Here is a 21757-nt window from a genome sequence, read left to right on the forward strand (position 1 = left end):
TAGAATTAGCATTCCTTTTATTCATTCGTGTTTCTGAGGAATACATACTGAGAACCTACCATGTGCCCAGCACCGTGACATCATGAGGATGCAGTAGAGAACAAAACAGATGTGGAGTTCATATTCTGGTTGAGGGTGAAAGACAATAAACTACTGAACAAGGGAATATGTGGCTTGAGATGATAAGTACTACAGAGAAAATTTAAGTCTAGTAAATGGGATTGGACTACAGGCTGGAAGATAGGTTTGCTATTTTATATATTCGTATATATGCTTCTACAATAGCATTAATTATATTTTATTTCAACTATTCATTCATCTGCCATTTTTCTCTTACTAAATTCTTTCCACTTCATCATTGATTTTCTGCCCAGGGCCTGACACGTAGTAAGCAAGGAGCTAAAAATCTATATGGGGAATCGAGAAATAACAATAATAATAACCCAAATAATAATCACCCAAATAAAATAGAGAGATGCTTTGGGGCTCTTCCTCCCAATCAGAGAGGCTGGGATGGTATGAGATACAAGCCACCATGAAGTTTCCAGGTAATAAGAATTCTGCCTTGACTGAGAGATTGGTGAATGCCCCTGGAAAACCATCAGGATAAAGTAGAATCCAATAATTAGAATTATTGTAAAATTGCATGTAAGACTTAATGAGCAGCCTCACCATCTTTTGAAAGGTTCACTGTGTTCACTTTGGTACTTAAATTTCTTTCACCTTAGGAGTTCTAATTCAATAGATTTTTCATCTCTTGTACTCATCCCAGGCTGTTTATATTTAATGAGAAATCAGAAATTGTTCCAAGTTTATTTTATACTCCTGTGTTTTTGTGATTTGTAGAAGTAATAAGCATCCACAGCCCAACTATGTGATTCTTCCACTCACATAATATGAGCTGCGGTGTTCCTACTGTTCTACACATAAAAACAAGCAGTATTTCCCCCTGCTTGCATGATCTAAAGATGAGTAGGAAGAGATGCCTCATAGTTCTATGCCCATAAAACTGGCTAAAACCATGCATTAAAGTTTTATGAAAGCATAAAAAGACCTGATAAAGTTGTTCATTCATGCAAACATTCGCTGCACACCTACTTGGAGTAAAGTGCACCGCTAGATGCTGTCAGGCATGCAGACATTGTATAAACCTGGTTTCCGCCTTCAAGAACGCGATGATGATGGGCAAGGTAAATGTACACATATCTGCAACACAGGTAGAAGGTCATAAGTGGCACGAGAGAGGTGCAGAGAATGCAGGGGACCAAATACAGGGTCATGGCGTTATCTATACCTTTATTAGAACCAACAAGGCATGTAGGCTCCACCGACCTAATCTGGGACCTTAATTATCTGTGAAAGTTACAGAACATGTTCATTGATAACTTTCAGATTTTTTTTCTTTTTTAATTTCTCCAATGTGAATAATGTTTTACATGGTGAACATTTCTGTTCTGTGGCTCTTGTCATTTTTAAGCACAGTCAGAATTTGCGGTGTGGTTCAAAAGAGGGGTACCTAAGGTGAAAACCACAAATCTTTTCACAACGTGCTTGATTTTGCTTCTTACATTGGCCCAGCCATCTGAAATATAAAATACAGATCTTAATAAAGTTGTAAAATAGCAGGAATTTGGCTTCATAGTAATTTCAAATGGGTCTTATAGGCGTAAGGGGTGGGGGAGAGCAGGGGATTTTCAATTTTTCACTTAACATACAGAAGGTGAAAATCCACTTCCATAAATTAAATAAGGTCCTCATTTTGCACCCTATAAACCCTTTCAGGATGCTGTTAAGAGCAAGTGGAGTCTCACCAGGGGCCACTTCATAGATCAGTTCCCCTTGTTCTTTAGAAGACTTCAAATGATTACGTGTGGAACTGGTTTTCGCAGTTTCACTGGGCATAGTTTTTTGAGGGCCTGTTACATGGAGCACACACTGCAGCATTTTCTCATGATTTCAAATTTTGCTCAGCACATTGACATTTATTGGTGCTCCAGAAGCCCAGATGTTTTAATAACTTAATTCATTTTACTCTCAGTGACATAATATTTAGATTCCACAGTCCCAAAGTATTTGTCTCATTCATAGCCTCATGAACATGGATTTTTAAAATACAGCGTTTGGGGTGTATTTTTTAACTGGGTATGGTTTTCTGCAGACTATTGTGTAGCAGGGGGCTGGACATAACCCCAGCCTACTTACATGAGCGGCATATGTCCTTGGAGAACTTTCACAGTGGGTATCACTTTTCTCAGATGTGTTTCTTTTGGGGGAGGAAAAAAGGCCTAAGTTTGTCTCTTTTCCCTTGTGGTTTCTTTCAACAAATATTTATCGAGCACTTACTATAGGCCAACCACTTGACAAGAAAACGAGGCACCAGCCCTTATGGAAGTTACATTCGGTAGACTTGGAAACTTCTCTTCTTTCACTGAAAACATATTTTCACATTTAAGTTATGCGTATCATACTGTGGTGGCAAGGGTATTATCTTTTGAGATATGTCAACTTCATTTACAGAATTTCCTTGAAAAGATAAATGTAGGTATACAAGGATGTGTGGAGTTTTGTAGCCAGTGGGGTTCCCAGAAGGAGTTAAAATGAAATGTGTGCCACAAGTCATCATAAAGAGAGAATAGCCTTATTAAGTAAAATATGAAAGCTTCTGAGATTGAAGTATGTATGTTTTCCATTGATGTGCTGCATCAACAATGATAGGATTTGAGGAACTCTTGAAAAAGGATTAAATGACAAAATTTGATATTAAATTGTGAAGGTTAAAAAGATTATATTGCTCCATATTATTGTTTAATCATCAAAAGTAATCTAGCATTTTATTTCTCTTAAGATAACTGAAAGCGGTTTCATTTTTGGTGGTTTATGGTTGTTCTTCTAAATTATGGACAAGTAATCATGCAGAGACAAGTTTTTTTGTTTTTTTTTTAAAGCAATCTCTGCTTTGCAAAGGTCACTGAAATTCTGCCTCTGTGTGGTCTTCATGCAGCAAAGCCGGTATCGGGGAGGTCTTCGAAGGGCACCAGGGGCCAGTGACTGGAATTAACTGCCACATGGCCGTGGGCCCAATCGACTTTTCACACCTGTTTGTCACATCGTCATTTGACTGGACCGTCAAACTGTGGACCACAAAGGTACGAATGTCTTGATTTAAGTTCTCTGGTAATACATAGCCAGAGACCACTTCATAGATCAGTTCCCCTTGTTCTTTAGAAGACTTCAAACAGTTTTACTGTTGACAGCCTGTTGACGAGCCCAGTCAGCCTCATTCTCAGTCCATTGTATTTATTTTAAAATAGATAAGTGATACTGAAAATATTCTAAATTTTAAAAATTCCAGCAATTCAAATACTAGTAAAATGGAAGTCCTTCTTTACTAAGACTGACCCCGCCCACCACCTCCCCACCCTCTCCCCACTTTAGTGTTGACTCTGCAGAGCCCTGTAGCACTGACTTACATACACGTGTACTTATGGAAACATGACTTGGGGCTTGGTGGTTTGGGGTTTGGGGGTGTTTTTGGAGCCTTTGGTGGTTTTTAAGCTGGCACATGGCACTACATTAATTGCGTTTTCAAAGGCAATTCTGACCATGCTTGAGAGCCAAAAAAAGGAAAGGCCGCTGGAAGAAAGGTGCAGTAGTCCAGGGAATAAATGGCAGTGGTGTAAGCCAGTAGTTTGGGATGGAGAGAGAGAGATGGATTCGAGAACCGTTTATGAGGTAAAAGCAACAGAAATTGGTGATATGGTTTGATACAAGGCTGGTGAGACTGGGAGTCTTCAGGAAAAAAGGCAAGTTATGGCTGAAGCAACTGGAGACAGAGCTAATAAGTCCCTGCATTCAGTGCCTGGAGCTCACCAGAGGGAGGGCAAGTTGGCGAAGAGCACTGTGCAGGTTAAATTTAAGGGGCCGGGACGCACGATGCATGATCTCCATCAGATAGTTTGAGATGTGAGACAGAAGTGGAGGGAGACTTCTGGGCTGCAGGTACATACCCAGTACCAGTCAGAATAGCAATCACTGGGGCACCTGGGTGGCTCAGTCGTTAAGCGTCTGCCTTCGGCTCAGGTCATGATCCCAGGGTCCTGGGATCGAGCCCCGCATCGGGCTCCCTGCTCTGCGGGAGGCCTGCTTCTCCCTCTGCCTCTGCCCCAACCCCCAATTAATGCACTCTCTCTCTCTCTGTCTCAAATAAATAAATCTAAAAAAAAAAAAAAGGAATAGCAATCATTATTACAGTTCGAGCAGTGAATTTTAAAAGAAACATTAAGAGTGGATCCAGAAAAAGAGGAATATTTAGGAAATAAACAGGAGAAATGAAACTAGAAAAGGAGATTGAAAGAGTACCAACCCAAGAAATGGGGAGGCGGGGATTATAATTTTTGAGAGAGGAACTGTGAGAAGGGGAAAGAATTGGTCTCAACTACATGAAATCAACCGTACCTAGAAGAGAAATCCAAATTAAAACCAAAGTGAGAGACTTTTCAACTGTCATACTGACAAAAATCCAAAAGCAACATAGTCTGTGATAAGACCAAAAGAACCAGTCATTCTCAGACATTGCTTTTGCCAGTGTAAAACGGTACAACACTGGAGAGAGGAATTTGGCAGTATATAAAAATGATTCATCATGCATATTTGCTCATTGTCAGAGCAATTCCTACTTCTAGGAATCTATGTCAAAGGTATCTCACAAAAATAAGAAAAAAAAAACATCTGCAGAGGGGGATTCATTGAAAGGCTACCTTGAATAGCAAAAGACTGGAAAGGACCCAAGAGCCCATCATTGGGGCTGTGGACAAATCAAAAGTAACTTAAGTCCTCATGAGAGAGTACGATTCAAGTGTAGGAAGAAATGCAGGAGATTTCTTCATACTATTATGGAGTGATGTCTAGGATATATTTTTAAATGAGAAAAGCAAGGTGGAGAAAAGTGTAAGTAGTATGTTGTCATTGTTTACTATTTATTTATATATTTTTAAAAGTTGGAAAGATAGACACATACACAAAATTATTCCTTACAGGAAGGCAGGAAGCTGAAAGAAACAAAGAGAATAGCCATACTTTTTTTAAAAGATACTTTGTACCTTTGGTTTGGGAACCATGTAAATATTTTACATAATTACAAAACTAAATAAAATTTTAAAAGTGGTACCTAAGAAATGTGAAGTGGGGCGCCTGGGTGGCTCAGTCAGTTGAGCGTCTGACTCTTGATTTCAGCTCAGGTCATGACCTCAGGGTTGTGGGATGGAGCCCCACGTCTGGCTCCACACTCAGCAGGGTGTCTGCTTGAGATTCTCTCCCTCTCCCTCACCCTGTGCCTCTGCCCCTCCCCCACCTCTAAAATAAATAAATATATAAATCTTAAAAATGTGAAGTAACGTGAAACAAATCAACCTTAGTGTGGTTGAAATCGGAGGCAAAACATTACAGTATGGAATGATTCTGAATTTAAAATCCTATGTTTTATCTATACATTCCAAAAGGGATGTATTTTAAGGATAAAAAGAACTACAAAAAATTTTTAACTTTTTTTAAAAGTTAAAGTTAAAAGTTAAAAACTCTTTAAAAAAAGTTTTAACAAAAAACTTTTAGTATACGTTGCTGGTGGTTGTTTTGTCACTGTTACTCTGATACCATTGTGTTTGTATCATGAGATAAATGACTGCGTTTATGTCATTGAAGAGTGCTATCAGCTGGGTTGAAAGGAGATACAAGTGCTTGAATTGAGTAAAACCTCATCAGTAATCCTGAATTTAAGTTGGATGTATTAGTAAGAATTTGTGGTGTGTGTTACCTTTAAACCTAAAAAATACATAGTCAACAAAAAGGTCTAGAAACAATGACCAACCCAGTAACAGTGACACTCCTGGTGTCCAGTTTTTGCTCTCTAAATACCACTTTCACTAAAAGAAACCAGAGATCCTGGAAGAAATTACTGATTCTAGATTCTAGATTCCTGATTCCTGGAGCAGGAAATGGGTAAAATGAGCCTGGACTATTTCATCATAATAGAAAGCAAGGAAGCTACAAAACACTACGTATTTCTTGTCAAAGGTCTTAGAAGCCAGATTGAATAAGCTTCTGCCGGCCAAAGAATATCAATGAGGGTAATAGATTCATGAGTTCATAACAATACTGAAAAAGGGAAAAACTCATTAGTCATCTTTGGGGAACATGAGGAAAGCCAACTCAATATTTTGGAAACCAATAAGTAAAAGGAAGAATCAGTCAATTATTTATTCTGAAAGAATGAAACATTTATTCTGTCTTTTCTATGATTTGTACTTCAGAGCTACTAAATAATTGATGAGGGGATGTTTTTCTTTATAGAAATATTCCAGCTAATATAGGAAGACAGGATTTGAATATTAAGTAGTTACTATTGCTGATAACATTGTAAAAATAGAAACAATCATAGTTATGGAAGTATACAATGCCACTTTTGAAGTAGGCTTGTCCCCCAAATCAAATTCAAATCCTATCACTCCACCAGATCTCTGAATTTAGCAGCAATAGGAGATAAAGATGCAAAATATTAAATACTACAGGGATGGAATCAGCCAAATCAAGGCTGTGGAGAAATCTACGGGACAGCTGATCTCATTTCTACACCAAAACTCCCATTTTTTTTTCAAAGAAAAAAAAAAGAAATGGAGGTGGAAACCACGTATCAAAATAGAACAAAATAGTACTTGAGACATCTCAACCAATCTTAAGATATGAATCCTATATAGCTCCTGATCCAGACAAGCAACCCTCCAAAGAAAAATTAGAAGGCTATTAGGAAATGGGGAAACTGACTAGTTATTTGATGATATTTATGAATTATTATTTTTAGGTGTGATGGTTATATTTTGATCATTTTAAGTGGTTTTACCTTTTAGAGATGAAATTTTACAGAAGAAATCATTTGATGTCTGAGATTTGCTTCAAAATAATCAGTTGGGAAGGGAGAGTGTGTGGACACAGATGAATTAGATAGTGCAAGTATTGATAAATATTGAAGCTGGATATTGATATTATTCTATTTCTGAATATGTTTGAAATTGGCTCCATTGGTTAAGTGTCTGCCTTTGCCTCAGGTCGTGATCCCAGGGTCCTGGGATGGAGCCCCACTTTGGGCTCCCTGCTTGGCGGGAAGCCTGCCTCTCCCTCTCTGTCTCCCTCTGCCCCTCTGTCTGCTTGTACTTTCTCTCACTCGCTCAAATAAATAAATAAAAATCTTTAAAAAAAATGTTCTATAATATAAGGCTAAAAAAAAAAGAGAAGGGAGCAATCAAGAGCAACAAAAACTTCATGGAAGTATCATCTGACTGAAATACGTCTTGGGTGCCTGGGTGGCTCAGTCATTAAGCCTAAGTTGTCTGCCTTCGGCCCAGGTCATGATCCTGGAGTCCTGGGATCGAGCCCCGCATCGGGCTCCCTGCTCAGCGGGGTGTCTGCTTCTCCCTGTGACCCTCCCCCCTTCTTGTGCTCTCTCTCTCTCTCACTCTTTCTCTCAAATAAATAAAATTAAAAAAAAAAAAAAGACTGAAATACGTCCATTGTATTTAGTAGTCTCACCGTTGCCCGTGGCAAGAACGCTTCCACTGGTGTGTTGAGGATGGGACACAAATAACAATGGGTTAAGGAGTGAGTGGAAAGCAAGGAAGCACTGAAGAAAAATTGAGAAGTTTGACTATGAGAAGAGCAAGATGGGAGGTAGAGAGAGTTTTTCTTTTTTCTTTCTTTTTTTTTTAAGATGGCAGAGACTCTTGAGGATGTTGCTGTTGTCGAATAGCCATCAAAGACAAAGAGTAAAAACACTGCGAGTGTAAGACAGAGAAAGGGTCCTGGAGATGTTCGAGTGAATGAGATGCATAGCACGGGCAGGGGATAAAGTTTAAATTTGGGCAGTGATATACCTTCTGTTCTAACAAAGGAACAGGAAAAGAAGGGGAGAAATATGTACAAGTGTGTAGGTTTGGTGAATGAAAGCAGAGGGAAGTCTCATGTGATCTTGTTTTCTCAGTGAAACAGGAGATGAAGTAGTCTACTGACTGGGAAGCAGAGGTGTCGGAGGGAGCAGGTTGTGGTTGGTCATGGGAAAGAAGAGGAAGAGCTGACTAGGGAAGCAAAGATGGACTCTGGGGGTGTGGAGGACCCTGCTGGGTTGAAGACCAGAATGCTCTAGTGGCATCGATCTTCAGAGCCAACTTCCTCCAAGAGAACTTAACAGCACAGATATGGACATGGATGAGGGGGACACATAGTTGGCTCCAGGGCCAAAGCTTTCCCAGAATGTGATGGCAGGACAATAGAACACGGGATCAGAAATAAGGACAAGAGTGTGTTTGATGTTAGAGGCTGAGGATTCTACGCTGTAGCTGAAAGGAAGTGAAAACAGACTGGAGAAAGTAAAGGGAGCAAGGGGTTGTTGGAAGCCCCTATAAGATCAAAGAATGGGTATGAAGGAAGGAATTGAGTCAGAGAACTAGTAAAATAAGAGATTGTTGTTAGAAAGTGAGATGTTTGGATTTAGTCATTCACAACTGAAATAATTCCAAGTGATAAAAGCAAACCAAACCAACCAACCAAATAGACAAAGTTCCAGGATTTGGTCATATGGTCACTGAGTCAAGTGGACATGAAGTTCTCTGGAGCTGAGGGCGTCCTGGAAATAAAAGGTCAAGGTGCTTGCGGGCTGTGGGCTTTGAAGTGGGCCAGAATAAAGGCAAGACTGGGATGGAAAAGGAGATCATGAGCCCAGTGCTTAGTCTTCAGTGAATTAGGAAGAGCCATCAGAACAGGGAAAGCATGATACAGAGTCATGGCCTGAGCTTAAAAGAAGCAGGGCTTTTTACTGGATGTCTACACCCTGGAGAGCAAATACTTTATTTCACTCTCCTGAAACAGAATAGCCAGGAATGAACAGTTTCTACTTGAGAAGACAGCAGGGGAGGTGGTGAGCTTATGGGAGAGGGAGGGTTCCCCTGAGACAGGCAGCAGAGGGAGCTTTCCAGGAGAAGGCTAAAGATGGAGGCAAATGAGTTCATCATGGAATGGGAAACATGGAGAGTGCTAGTGGTTGGTTAAAGTAAATAAGTACTAACAGAGATTTCTAAAAAATGCTCTAAGAATTTATCAAGAATGGGGAGGGAAAATTAAAAAAAAAAAGGAGCCTGGATTTCTGAACAGAATGGTAATTCTTGCAACTTCTAATGAGGACAGCATACAGGAGGAAAGGATTAAAACACGACATTGCCCTCCCTCCACCCACCAGCACACCAGATTTCATCACTAAACCAAGGTCAGGGGAGGCTTCACATTGAAGCAGAAACTTTGTTGGAGTCATTTACCTGACAAACAGGACAGGGCTGCATTCCAGCAGCTGAATCAACAAGGGAGAAGCCATTTTCATCGAAATGGCTGAAAGGCAGGGATCCACTCAGGAAATGCATGCAATGAGCTGGAAAGATAGGTTTATACTTGATCGTGCGATTTATTTTTATTTTATAAATGATGGCAAGTCATTTTAGGACCGAACTAATCAAAATGGAATTTTGGGGAGTTAGTTTTCTATGGAAGATGAATTTACAGGAGTTGGCAGGAGGGTAAAAACCAACATTTATTGAGGTCATACTGTGTGCCAGGCACTGCACTAAATGTTACATATGGTAAATGGTTCGGTAAGTCCTCACAGTCAACTCATGAGTGGATGCATTACCCAATTCTATAGAGGAAGTAGGCGCGTGAGAGCTGAAGTAACTTGCCCGGGCGGGCTCAGTGAGAACTTGGGGAAACTGTAATTCGAACCCACATTAGTGTGACCCCCAAAGCTGTGTTCTCTTCCACACCAGCATGCTAAGCCCAGGGACGGGACATCCAGTTAGAAGGCTAGTTTGGCCATCCAGGTGAGAGCCAGAATTTTGGCAGCGGAAGCGATGGTAAGCTTGTGGAGAACACAAGTCTGAAACCAGCAAGTGGATGTGGAGACCAACAGGCTTGATTTGAGGGCAGAGTCAGTGGCGATCCTGATAGTTCTGCCTTAGGCATCTGAGGGGAAGAATGGTGGTGCCAGTGACGGAGACAGGAAATAGAGGAGGAGCAGGCTTAGGTTGGGGGTAGAAAAGTAGCCATCTGGGGCACGCTCCAGCTGAGGCACCTGGAAATTCCTGAAAGGTGATTGAAAATAGTGGAGCTCAGGGATAAGAGTGAGGTTAAAAATCTACTCAATCATGGGGTTGTGAGTTCAAGCCCCATGTTGGGTGGAGAGCTGACTTTTAAAAAAAAAAAATCTAGATGTGACAGTAATCAGTCTATAGTCAGCCATTTACCCCTAGGAACAAATTAAGAATAGGATGTAAATCAAAGAGGACAGGGTACAACCGTGGAGCCCCAGGGGCTGCGGAAGAGAAGGAATACACAGATGGACAAGCAAGAAGAGGGTGGCTCTGGCCCCAGCACAGACTGAGGCTGGTTGTGGAGTAAGGAGGGAAGACCACTCTTTGAGACTGGGGTGGCGCGGAGGGAGACAGAGCAGGGGCTAGCCGGGAGAGCCAAGCCCACAAAGCATTTTGTTATTATACTTTCTGAGAGACTTGAGCGTGTTTGCGGCCTGAAGAGAAGGAGCCAGGGAAGAGTGCAGATGGATGGTGAGTGGTCTGACAGTTAGGAAAGATGCTCTCAGGTGCTGTGTGGGGTTGGGGAGGGGAGTAGAGGCAGGACACTGCTAAGGCTGGAGAAAGATGGGATGGGTTCAGCTACATGGAAGTGGAAGGGGGAACAGAGAATGAGAGAAGGTCCCTATTCTCTGGTCAAGTCAGAGGCACGCTCAGCTGCCGACAGCAATGGGAGGTGGGGTGTGGTGGGAGGAGGCGGGGCGTTACAGATCATGCAAGAGATGGGACAGACCCCTGACTCCAGAGGATCTCTGAACGGCACCAATTTGAGAGCAGCTGGGGCTAAATATCAAAGATGCATTTCACAGGTGATGTCTAAGTTTTAACAAGAGTGCCGGGAATTGTGTAAGGCGACCATTGTGGACTCTCTAAAGTCCTCCTGAATCTGGCATTCAAAGCTGTCCACAACAGGGCCTCAGTGGGTTAAGCGTCTGACTCTTGATTTCTTTGGCTCAGGTATGATTTCAGGGTTGTGATCTCATGGGGCTCTGTCCTGGGCATGGAGCCTGCTTATGTTTCTCTGGCTCACCCTCGGCCCCTCCCCACCATGCACTCTCTCTCCCTCTCTAAAATTAAAAAAAAAAAAGCTGTCCACGACCTGTCCCCAGCTTGCTGTAGCAGGTCTAGCAGGTTGACAAACTCAGGTGTGGGGGATATACCACTTCTCTGCAGTTCTAAACCAAGGCTTCTCAAAGTGTGGCCCCTTGATCGTCATGGGCAGCATTACCTGGGACTTACTAGAAATGCAAATTCTCTTTGTCATCCCCAGACATTCTGCATCAAAAACTCTGGGAGTGGGGCCACCAATCTGTGTTTTAATAAGCCCTCCAAGCGATTCCCCATGCTGCTAGAATTTGAAGAGTCATGCTCTAAACCAACTTGAAGTTCGGTCTCAAATTCCCCATCCTACAGAGCTGGTGGGGCAGTGCCTTTATTTTGAGGTGTCTCTCCTTTCTCATCAGGGTTGTGTTAGGGAACTGGGGAGCTAGTTCAGGATTCAGGCAGGAGAAGGAAAATCATTGTCCTACCCCCCAGTCAGGTTCCCTGATATAATTAATACCCTACTTGTTCTGGCCAAGGGTTTGTACTGTGAATATATTTGAAACCCCAAATTAATCATAACCTTTTGTGGTGGTGTCCTAGGAGCAATGGTTCTACTTGATGCTCTTGGCAACACTGGCTAGAGTCTTTCTCCTCTTCTTAATCTAAACATGCATAAAATTTAAAGGAAATGGTAGCAACATCTAAAATTACTAGTCTATTTTCTAAGACTGACAGAAAATAACCTCCTTTATCTTTATAAAAAGGGCAGAGTGAAAATATAAATATTGTTTTGAAAAAACTGGAAATTAAAAAAAAGAAAATACTGGATATCAAGGCTTTGGGTTCTTTTCATTCTTGTTGACAATGAGAATTTTCAGATAGTTGGAGAACAGAGAGAAAAATGAGATGGGTAATTGTTTTTTGAACCCTTCTGACAATGATGGTGACCTTGGTAATCTTTATTTTAAACTCATTGTGTAACTTGGAGTCATCTGATCATTTAGACAAAGATGAAAAAGATTATGGGGGAGGCTTACTTGATAATCGAAGTAGTGATACCCTCACACCGAAGATTATGTCTTGGTCCTTTTGTACTGCTATAACAAGATAGTACTGACTGAGTGGTTTCTAAACAGCAGGAATTTATTTGACTCAGTTCTGGGGGCTGGGAAGCCCAAGGTCAGGGTGCCAGCACAGTCATGTTCTGGTGAAGCCCCTCTTCCTGGTTCATAGCCAGTACCTTCTTGCGTGTCTTCAAATGGCAGAGAGGCTAGGGAGATCTGTGAGGTCTCTTTTAGAGGGGCACCAGCCCCATTCATGAAGTGCCACCCGTGTGACCGAAGCCCCTCCCCAAGGCCCCACCCTCTAATACCATCACATTGAAGTATTAGGATTTCAACATATGGATTTGGGCGGGGGGGACACAAACGTTCAGAACATAGAAGATTGCAAATCAAATCCCATAAAGAAGAATCCTTCAAGTGGTAGAAAGTGTTGATGCTAAGAAATAAGACTTTGAACTAGTCAGGAGTCAAATTTAAAAAGTAGCTGCAGTATAATACTTTGTGCATAAAAATAAGTGTAGCTCAAAAAGATACACCCCCGCCCCCTAAGCTTAAAGGCAAACCAAACAACAGGAAAATTTGGCAACACAGACATGCATTTTGTACATTCTACTGACCAAGAATTCTCATTTCTAACACAAAAATAGCAGGCCAGAAAATCTGTATTCCAGGGGAGAATGTTATGTTGCAATTAGCACACTGAGCAAAATGAATGTAATCTTGAAGACTTTAGCAAAGTCCATATCCACTCATTCTGCATAAGTAATGTGATTGCCAACGAGATAGTAGCACTTCACACACTTCTAGACAGAGAGAAGCTATGATTTTAAAGAGCAAGACTAAAACACCAAATTTCTGTACATAGGATTTCAGAAATATTGTAGTTAAATGAAAAGGCATATTTGGAGAAAATACAGGCATTGCCAATTCTCTTTGTGATTTGAAGAAATATTACTGTTAACTTTATAGGGTTTTACTTAAATTTCCCATGAAGATTGCACATTTTGAATTTTTGAATTGAGAAAGGCTAAAGGAAGAACACAATACCATATATTTTTGGAGGTCTAGTCTTCTAAACAGTTCCCAGAAGAGTGCTTTGGTTCATGAGCACCAACAAGCCACATTGTCCATAGGTGGAAAATTAACCTACCTAACAGTGTTAAAGAATCTTGAAATTTTAACATGATTCTTTCTGTTTCATCATCCTAATTAAGAAGAAAGAATAAGTAACTACATATTAGTGACAGAGGCTTTTTTTTTTGATGAGGAACTTAAGATATAATAATTAACAGTGTACTTTAAGATATAATAATTAACAGTGTACTTTTTTTTAAGCATACTAACGCAACCATTTCTGATAGTAAGAGGAGCTTTGTTCATCACCTTAATTATCAACATACTGTGTTTTAACTCCATGCAAGGGAAGTAAAGAATCACCCTTGTCTTTGTGGATAAAGAGTAAAAATATAACCATGTGTAGGAAATAGTATTGTTATGGTTGATTACCATAGAGGCGATATCTGGGAGAGTCCAAATGAATAAGTAAGAGCAAACAATCATTGCGCCCTCACAGGCGTGTGCGGATAGAGCCTGGAAGACAGAGAGAGAGTGTAAGTTCTCTACCTGTCCTCATGGAGGCCTCTCCTAGATCTTTCATGTGAATTCCCACGATAACCCATCATCTGTCTCTCTTCTCCGTCTGCCCCATTTGCCCTTCCAGCGTTTTTAAAAACAAAACAGAGCACAGACACCCTGTCCTTGACCTTGCTGCCCCTTTCCCATCCTGTTTACTTTCTGCCTTTTCCCAACCAAACTGCAGTTTTACCTCCTACAATCTCTATATCTCCATGATCGCCACTAAATCTCCTCCTTCAAAAATTGCCCTGCTCTCCTCCTTGCCTGTTCCAAGGGCATTTTGCCATTTTCGTTTCCTTTCATGACTTTGCTATTTCAATAATGTTGAGCAGTCCCTTGGAATATCCTTCTATAATATATCAATGAGGCTGTTTTTAAGAGAGCAGTAAAAAGCTGCATACTTAAAAGTCCATCTTTGATGGTCCTTTTAAAAAATAATTTTAAAAAAATGCATTGCCTAAATAAATTCTATTGAGTACCAACTCTTACCTTTTACTATATCTTAGCCCATTAAACTTCCCATCCATCAAGAAATGCTGGAGTTGATACTTAGAAATGAAGTATGAACTCTTGGCTGGATTAAAACATTCATTATTCCACTCAGCTTTTCTGTTTGCTGAGGTTTTGGGTAATTTTTTTTCCTGTACTGTAGTTTAGCTTAGTGGCTAGACAAGTTATGAGTCTTTGGACTTTTTTATCATTGCATCCAGTTTGGAAAGTTTCAGTGCATTCCAATTAAACATTGGGTTAATATTTATTTTGGTCCAGGTACAGCTTCGTAAGGATTTAGGTTCTTGATACTGTTCATGTATTTGCCAGCTCAGTCTACTCCTTTAGTCTTCAAAGGGCTAGAATTTCTTCTGCTTGTATTGATCACAGCCTCCAAATGCTTTCTCTGTTAAAACTTTGGGGCCCTAAAATTCAGTTCTTTTATGTTGACCTTTATGACCCTACTGCTCAGGTAGATGGTCTGACTTAACCCACATATTGACATTGGATGTGGTTCCTGGGCAGAACCCTGGGATCTGTCATCCAAGAACCATTCACGACACATATTTGATTGATGGAAATCACTGACTTCCCTCAAATGTATCTTGACACTGTAGAATCTATCCTAGCAGCTAACCTACCTCTCGGTCCTTTTAACAAAGTGTCTTTGAACAAAACGGAGAATCTGAAAACAAAATTTTCTAAGTGACTGAAGGGTAATGACTTAGCACAAATTAGAAAGATAATCTTCAATTTCTAGGCAACTACTGTGAAATCAATAAATATTACCTATTTCATGTTGACATCCTCTGCCAGGGTTTAAATGTAAGATGACAATCTTACCTGGTATTTTTTCCATCTTAGCTACGAGGGAAGAATGATAATTTCGATTTCTTATGAATAAAAAAATTTGGAAAAATTTCATTTTTAAGGAAAAGTAGTGGTGTTTTACCTTTAAAATGAATCCACCCAAAATGATTATGTATTGTAATAAATGTTAAATGTGGCCATATTACACACAATGCAATAATGAAAATAATTTTGTCTTGCTCACTGAATCACATTTAGTGAACACTGAGTTTCCAACCCATCCCTGTAAGACCACGAGCTCCTTGAGAGTAAGCTCATATTATTTTGGGGATGATATTATATCCCCAGTACCTGGCAGAGTGCTTGGCACCTGGTAGACACTTAATAAATCATTGAATTAATACATGAATGAATAATCCCTGGGTTTTTAAAAGATGTACATTAAAGACATACTGTAGCAAATATTTAGTTAGCAGTGGTTTTGAGCAGTAAAATTCATAGCCATAATTTAGAAATATAATAATTAGAAAACTGAGGTTAAGCTTTAAAAATCCTAATAGGAAATATTTAAGAAACTGTAATTTTGTGAAAAAAAAAAAAGTCTAAGGCAACCATCCAGGAGCAGAGTGGCCTCCTAAATATTTTTCTTACGAAGTAGATGAGTAGGATTCCAATTAGTTTGTGAGAATGATCTGGAGAGCTGGGCAACCAGAGTATGTGTCCTTAGCGATTTCTTCCACTCTAGAGGATATCTATCCAAGTGAGTGAGAGAAGAGGTTCCTCAACAGGCTGACAATCCTCTTTTGGGGCACCGTAGCCCACTTGCGTGTAGAGACCCCTGGCAGTCTGTCTTTTGTGGGATATGAGTTCCCCCAGAAAAAGGGGGCTTGACTCTCTCTAAATCATAGTTTATAAGAAAAAATCCTAACTCAAACTGAAGCTGGTGGTGAGAGGATAGAGAAGGAAATGTGCTAAAGAAGCTTCTCAAAGTAGGTGACATCCAAACAGGTTTGAAGGACTTATGTTCGGTAAAGGGACATGGGGAAGGGCCTTCCAGTTAAAGGAATGGAGTGTTCAAAAACAGAAGCATGGGATAGTTGACACCCTCATTGTGTGACTTCAGGGAAGTTGCTCTCCCTTTCTGTGCTGCGGTTTATTCATCTCTACCATGACCACTACAATACGACCTACCTCATAGGGTACCTGTGAAGATTAAATGAGTTCGTGTGTATAAAGCTCTCAGAACAGTGCCAGGCAGAGAGCAGTAAGCACTATGAAAGAAGTAGCAATGCAATTATTGCTATTAAATATAGTTATTGTTGGTATTGTCATTATTTGGATATTAAACCGGCTTAGTTGGGCTGAGAGCAGTGGGTGCGAGATGGTCAGAAGGGAAGAATAAAAGGGTGCCTCTGGGAGCAAAAAGGGACCAGATGATGAAAGACAGTCTGTGATGCCATGGCTGGAGAAGAGACTTGCTTCTGAAGATGATAAGAATCATAGCTTGTGGTAAAGTGGGGTCTCATCACCTGTGGCTTAATGTCATGCAGCATGAGACTGGGCACTAAGGACATGTCCCTTCCCCCTCAGGATTCTGACCCACAGTGTGAGCGTGCTACACGGGATGACTGCTTCCTCAGATTACTAGCAATACGTGGGTTCCACCTGAGCCTCTCCGCACATCCCATAGCCCCTCCTATCTTAACATTACTTGATTAGACCATTAATGAACACTCTTCAGTTCTACCACACTCAGGAGTAGCATCTTGATTGACCAGAATGTTTACTTTTGCATCCCTTCCTGAGACTTCCCTCCTAATTCACCACTACACTTAAATATGCAGATGAAGCCCAATCATGATCATAAAGACTACAATGGTAATAATCAAAATAATAGTAGAAGCTGCATTCAACTGAAGACTTCCACATGACTGCATTGTACCAGTGATAGCATATAATTCTCAGTGTATTTTTTTAAATATGCCGCCACAGGATGCCATCTTGAATGGATTGTTGCAGAATTGTCTCATCTGACATTTCTGCTAGCTTTATGTTTACTTGTTCTTTCATTGTATCTTCAATTGGACTTTTCTTTTTATCCACTTATAATTGTTTTTAAGTTTTTGAGCCTAAGATATATTCTCTCTTCCTCATCCTACTTAGTTCTAAGAAACTTGTGTCACTAGTAATTCTAATCCTTACTCAGAGCCCCATTAGTTTTTATACTCCTGTCCCCACCCTACTACATCCTGACCTGTCCCCACCCTACTACATCCTGACTTCTCAAAGAGGATTTAAATATGGCAGGACAAGAAGATGGAGAAACTGTCTTTTGTCCTAGGTCTAAAGAAAGCACATGTAAGGATTTTTTCTTAGTATATTCTAATGCCAATTACTTTTACAATTTCTACGTGTTTCTTTTAACTTGGTTGACTGTTTAGTACATATTTACACACTTTTTCTCAAAGCAGGATATTATTTTGTTCATCTTTGTCCTGTGTCTGATATGTGTTAGTTTTCGAGTATTACACTCAATATGGAATGAGTAGAATTGGACCATTATGACAGATTACTACTTTATCAACTTGGACAATAAAAATTGGGAGAATGTCCTCATTCTTCTAGTACTTTGTAAGGAATAAATAAAAGTTTTGTAGAGGAAAAATAAATATAATTCATCTTTGAAAACTCTTATTTTCTCTTCCAAAGGAGAGTAACAGGCCCTCCCATAAATTCTGGGGAAACAGACCTCAGTGTTTACTACTGGAAGCTCACCAGCTCTGTGGAAGTTTCTGGAGAGGAATGTTGTGGAATTGGCGGTAGAGTGAAATAGTGTTCTCTCCTGTCCCCTGGTTCATTGGCTTGAACTAAGCCCAAGTCAAAAGTAAGAAGTCTCTTATAAGTTGTCAGTTTCCTCCTCACTTAGGACCTTCCTTAATGATTAAAAACTTAACTTTTAAACCAGATTTCCCCTCTACCACTCTGCCAGACCCGGCTGCATAAAGAGGTGTAATGGGTCACCAATCCAGGAAGGTTATGCTTGAGACTCTTGGCTTCTACCCACCTATGGAACTTAATTTATGCCTGATTGGTTTGATTTTTCTCTCCCTCAATTACCCTCCTTTTACAAAGATCAGTAAATCATCTAAGTTTTTAATTCTTTTGCTATTAAGGCCGTTTCTTTAATTTAGCAATCCATGAACCATCAAAATTAAATGTGAAGTATCTGTGAGTATGTGCATGTGTGTGATCTGGTTTCTTCTTCTTTACAGTATTTTGTGTTAATCTGGATCTGTAATGAATTAGAACAGCTGTGATCTTCTCTAACAATGCCCTCCCCCCATTTCTTTCTTAAAAGTCTGTTTGGAAAAATAGTTTCTTAAGAACAGGGAACGACCATGTTTTCTTTGACAAGTTTGTGACAAAATTATTACCCATTTTTCTGAGGTTGGTGTCTTTCCATGTTCACTCTTCCTACATAATCCTCCTAGGTAATCTTCCTAAAACCTTTCATTGTACCATCTCCTTTTACTACAACATATAACAGTGTTTGTATTTTGAGGAATCTGAACAGGCATTTTTTTTGAATGGTGGGAGGAGTTCCATGATTTAAAAAGATACTGAAAGAGTTAAAGTGAACAAGTATCTTTAGCAGGGAGGCCTTTTTAACTTATTCTTCAGAAATGGGCTGGATATATGGCATGCAGAGATCCCCAAATTTATCTGGACATGGGACTCATTTTTACCCAAGCATACTGAGAGAACAGTATTCCTTGGAACATAGCTCTGGAAACTCTGACAAGGCTCTACTTACTTTCTTAATCATTTCAAACACCTCAACCTGCATTTCATGGTTTTCCACTCGTTTGGACAAGCATCTAACCATCAGTCCCAAAAGTTCTAAATACAATCTTTCCAATTTGTGTTTCCAGTAATAAGGTCAAACAAGTAAGCAAAAAAAAAAAAAAAGAAAAAGCCCAAAAAACAAAAACAAAAAAGCAAAAAAACCCTTCCCAAACCTAGTAAGGATAGAAATGATTAAAGAACTTGAATATATCTAGAGAGAAAATAGAGAAAGACTGAAAGATAGGGAGAATTATGTATCCAGAAATAGTGTTTAGACATGAAGGTGTGTGTCAAGGCTCTAGAAGCTGTGGAAGGAGCTTTCCATGAAGTCAGGTACGATGCCAGCGCCACATGGAAGAGTGACTAAATAAATATACCACATTTTCTTTTCAAATAAACAGCCTTTATGTTCTTTATAGAATCAAAGTCCATGTGTGGGGAAATAAGAAAGAAGGGCAACAAGAAAATCTGGTTTAAGTCTTAGAAATCAGACTTGAGGAGAACGCTACAGATCCCTTGTTTAATTCCCTAATTTTACCAAAAAGAAAACCCGCATCATGAGAGGCGTGATCTCCATATCCTTCTGGTCTCATATTCTTTCTGTCTCACGGTGATTATAATCGAGTCCGTTGGAAATCATTGTGTTAAAAAAACAAAAACGGTTTAATAGTTTGAACTGTCCACCTATTTTTATTTGCCATTTAATAGTGGACTCAGATGCTTGAATAACTTTAACCATTTTGTCTGGTTTAATATTGCATCATGGTCTAGTCATGAAACTATGCTCATAATAACTTCAATCAACACCAAGAAATTCAGCACCCGAATATAATGTAAAGGTCTTGTGTTGTATCTATTCATTGTTTCCTTCTTCCACTGAACTATGAGCTTTCTTAAGATTGGTGGCCATATTTCACATCTATTCTGTATTCCCACTGCTTTCAGTCAGAGTAGTAAATGGTTAAAATATAATGTAGGCGATTATCTTATTGCCCCATCACATATAATTGAAATTAAGCCAGTAGCAGTTATATTCTAATTGACAAGAAGATAAACTCTGAAATTTTATATTTTTTTGCAAATTTATTTCAATCCTCATTCCAGCACCCCAGTGACAGAAACACAGCTGCGTCCTACAGACCTGCAAAGACACCTCTGTTCATTATTTATTGATATTTCTGAAAACTGCCCTCTCTGTGTATCACCTTTTTCTACTCCACTGATCTTTTCCCCGTTCTGTCCAATCAGCTCTACACCCATATGAACGCAGGAGTATACATATCAACTTGTGTGTTATCATTGCAAAACATGTAAGAATATAATAACAGGGCAATTTTTTTTAACAATCGTGCCAAATTCATACTTTACATTAAGGTCCCCTCTTAGTGTTGTACATTCTGTGGGTTTGGACAAATGTAGAATGATACATATTCATCCTTATATTATCATAGAGAATATTGTCACTGCCCTAAAAATCCTGTGTTCTGCCTATGCATCCCTACCCCTACCCTTTGGCAACCACTGATCTTTGTACCATCTCTGTAGTTTTGCCTTTTTTCCAGAATGTCATATAGTTGAAATTCCTGCCAGCAACGAAGGAGAGTTCCTGTTGCTCCATATCCTCACCAGCATTTGGTGTTGCCAGTGTTCTGGATTTTGGTCATCCTAATTGGTGTATAAAGGTATCTCATTGAAGTTTTCATTTGTATTTCCCTGATGACATGATATGGAACATTTTTTCATATGCTTATTTGCCATCTATGTATCTTCTTTTTTGAGGTATCTGTTGAAGTCTTTGGCCCATTTTTTTAATCAAGTAATTTATTTTCTTATCGATGAGCTTTAAGAGTTCTTGGTATATTTTAGATAACAGTCCTTTATCAAATGCCTTTTGCAAATATCCTCTTTCAGTCTGTGGCTTGTGTTCTCAATTTCTTGATAGCAGTATAAAGTTAATTAAGATTCTGCTACAAAGTAGAGGGGTGCCTGGGTGGCTCAGTCGGTTGAGCATCCAACTCTTGGTTTCAGCTCAGGGCATGATCTCGTGAGTCTTGGGATCAAGCCCCACACTGGGCTCTGCACTCAGTGGGGAATCTGCTTAAAGATTCTCTCCCTCTGCCCCTCCCCGCACTTGTGCACGCTCTCTCTCTCAAATAAATGAATATTTAAAAATATATTCTACTAAGTAAAGGCAAGTATTGCCTTCTCTATCCTTCTAATCAAAAGAATAGTATATATGATCAATTATTTGTTCATTAAACCATCAGTCAAAAAGAACTTAGTGTATGTTTAACCTTATACCAAGGACTTGCACAAGAATAGAGATGTGGTTCCTGCTACCAATGGATGCGTAGTATACATCTTGTAACTCAAACTTGAGTAAAGAATGGACTTTAAAGGAAAAAGTTCTTGTCAACCTCCATCATTACCTTAAATTATTTTCTTTATAATCAAGTACATATAAACAGAGACTAAGGTATACACTCCTTGTATTTATTTATTTCATACATAACTAGTGAGGTCTTATTATGGCCTAGACAGTGAACAAAGTAACAAAGGTAGACAAAATACTTGACTTCACAGGCATGTTCATTCTGGATGGGAAGAAAAAAGTGTGCACATCAAAAAAATAAATAACCAATCCTTATTCATGGCAGTTGTGTTCTGTAAAGTTGCCATAATGAATTAACGGAC

General features: G+C 39.6%; 1 protein-coding gene across 5 annotated transcripts in view; it reads left to right on the forward strand.

Annotated features, from left to right (window-relative positions):
• Window positions 1-21757, forward strand: part of DYNC1I1 (dynein cytoplasmic 1 intermediate chain 1) — a 272515-nt gene that overhangs the window by 211048 nt on the left and 39710 nt on the right. For all 5 annotated transcript variants that reach the window (XM_088018701.1, XM_028118650.1, XM_028118661.1 and 2 more), the window contains one exon: window positions 3002-3146. In XM_088018701.1, the coding sequence (XP_087874827.1) occupies window positions 3002-3146 (145 nt within the window). The remainder of the gene's footprint in view (window positions 1-3001; window positions 3147-21757) is intronic.

The sequence above is a fragment of the Eumetopias jubatus genome, unplaced genomic scaffold (assembly GCF_037043125.1).
Source record: "Eumetopias jubatus isolate StellerSeaLion01/CBP00866 unplaced genomic scaffold, mEumJub1_p1.0 scaffold_14, whole genome shotgun sequence".
In the NCBI taxonomy this organism is placed as follows: Eukaryota; Metazoa; Chordata; class Mammalia; order Carnivora; family Otariidae; genus Eumetopias; species Eumetopias jubatus.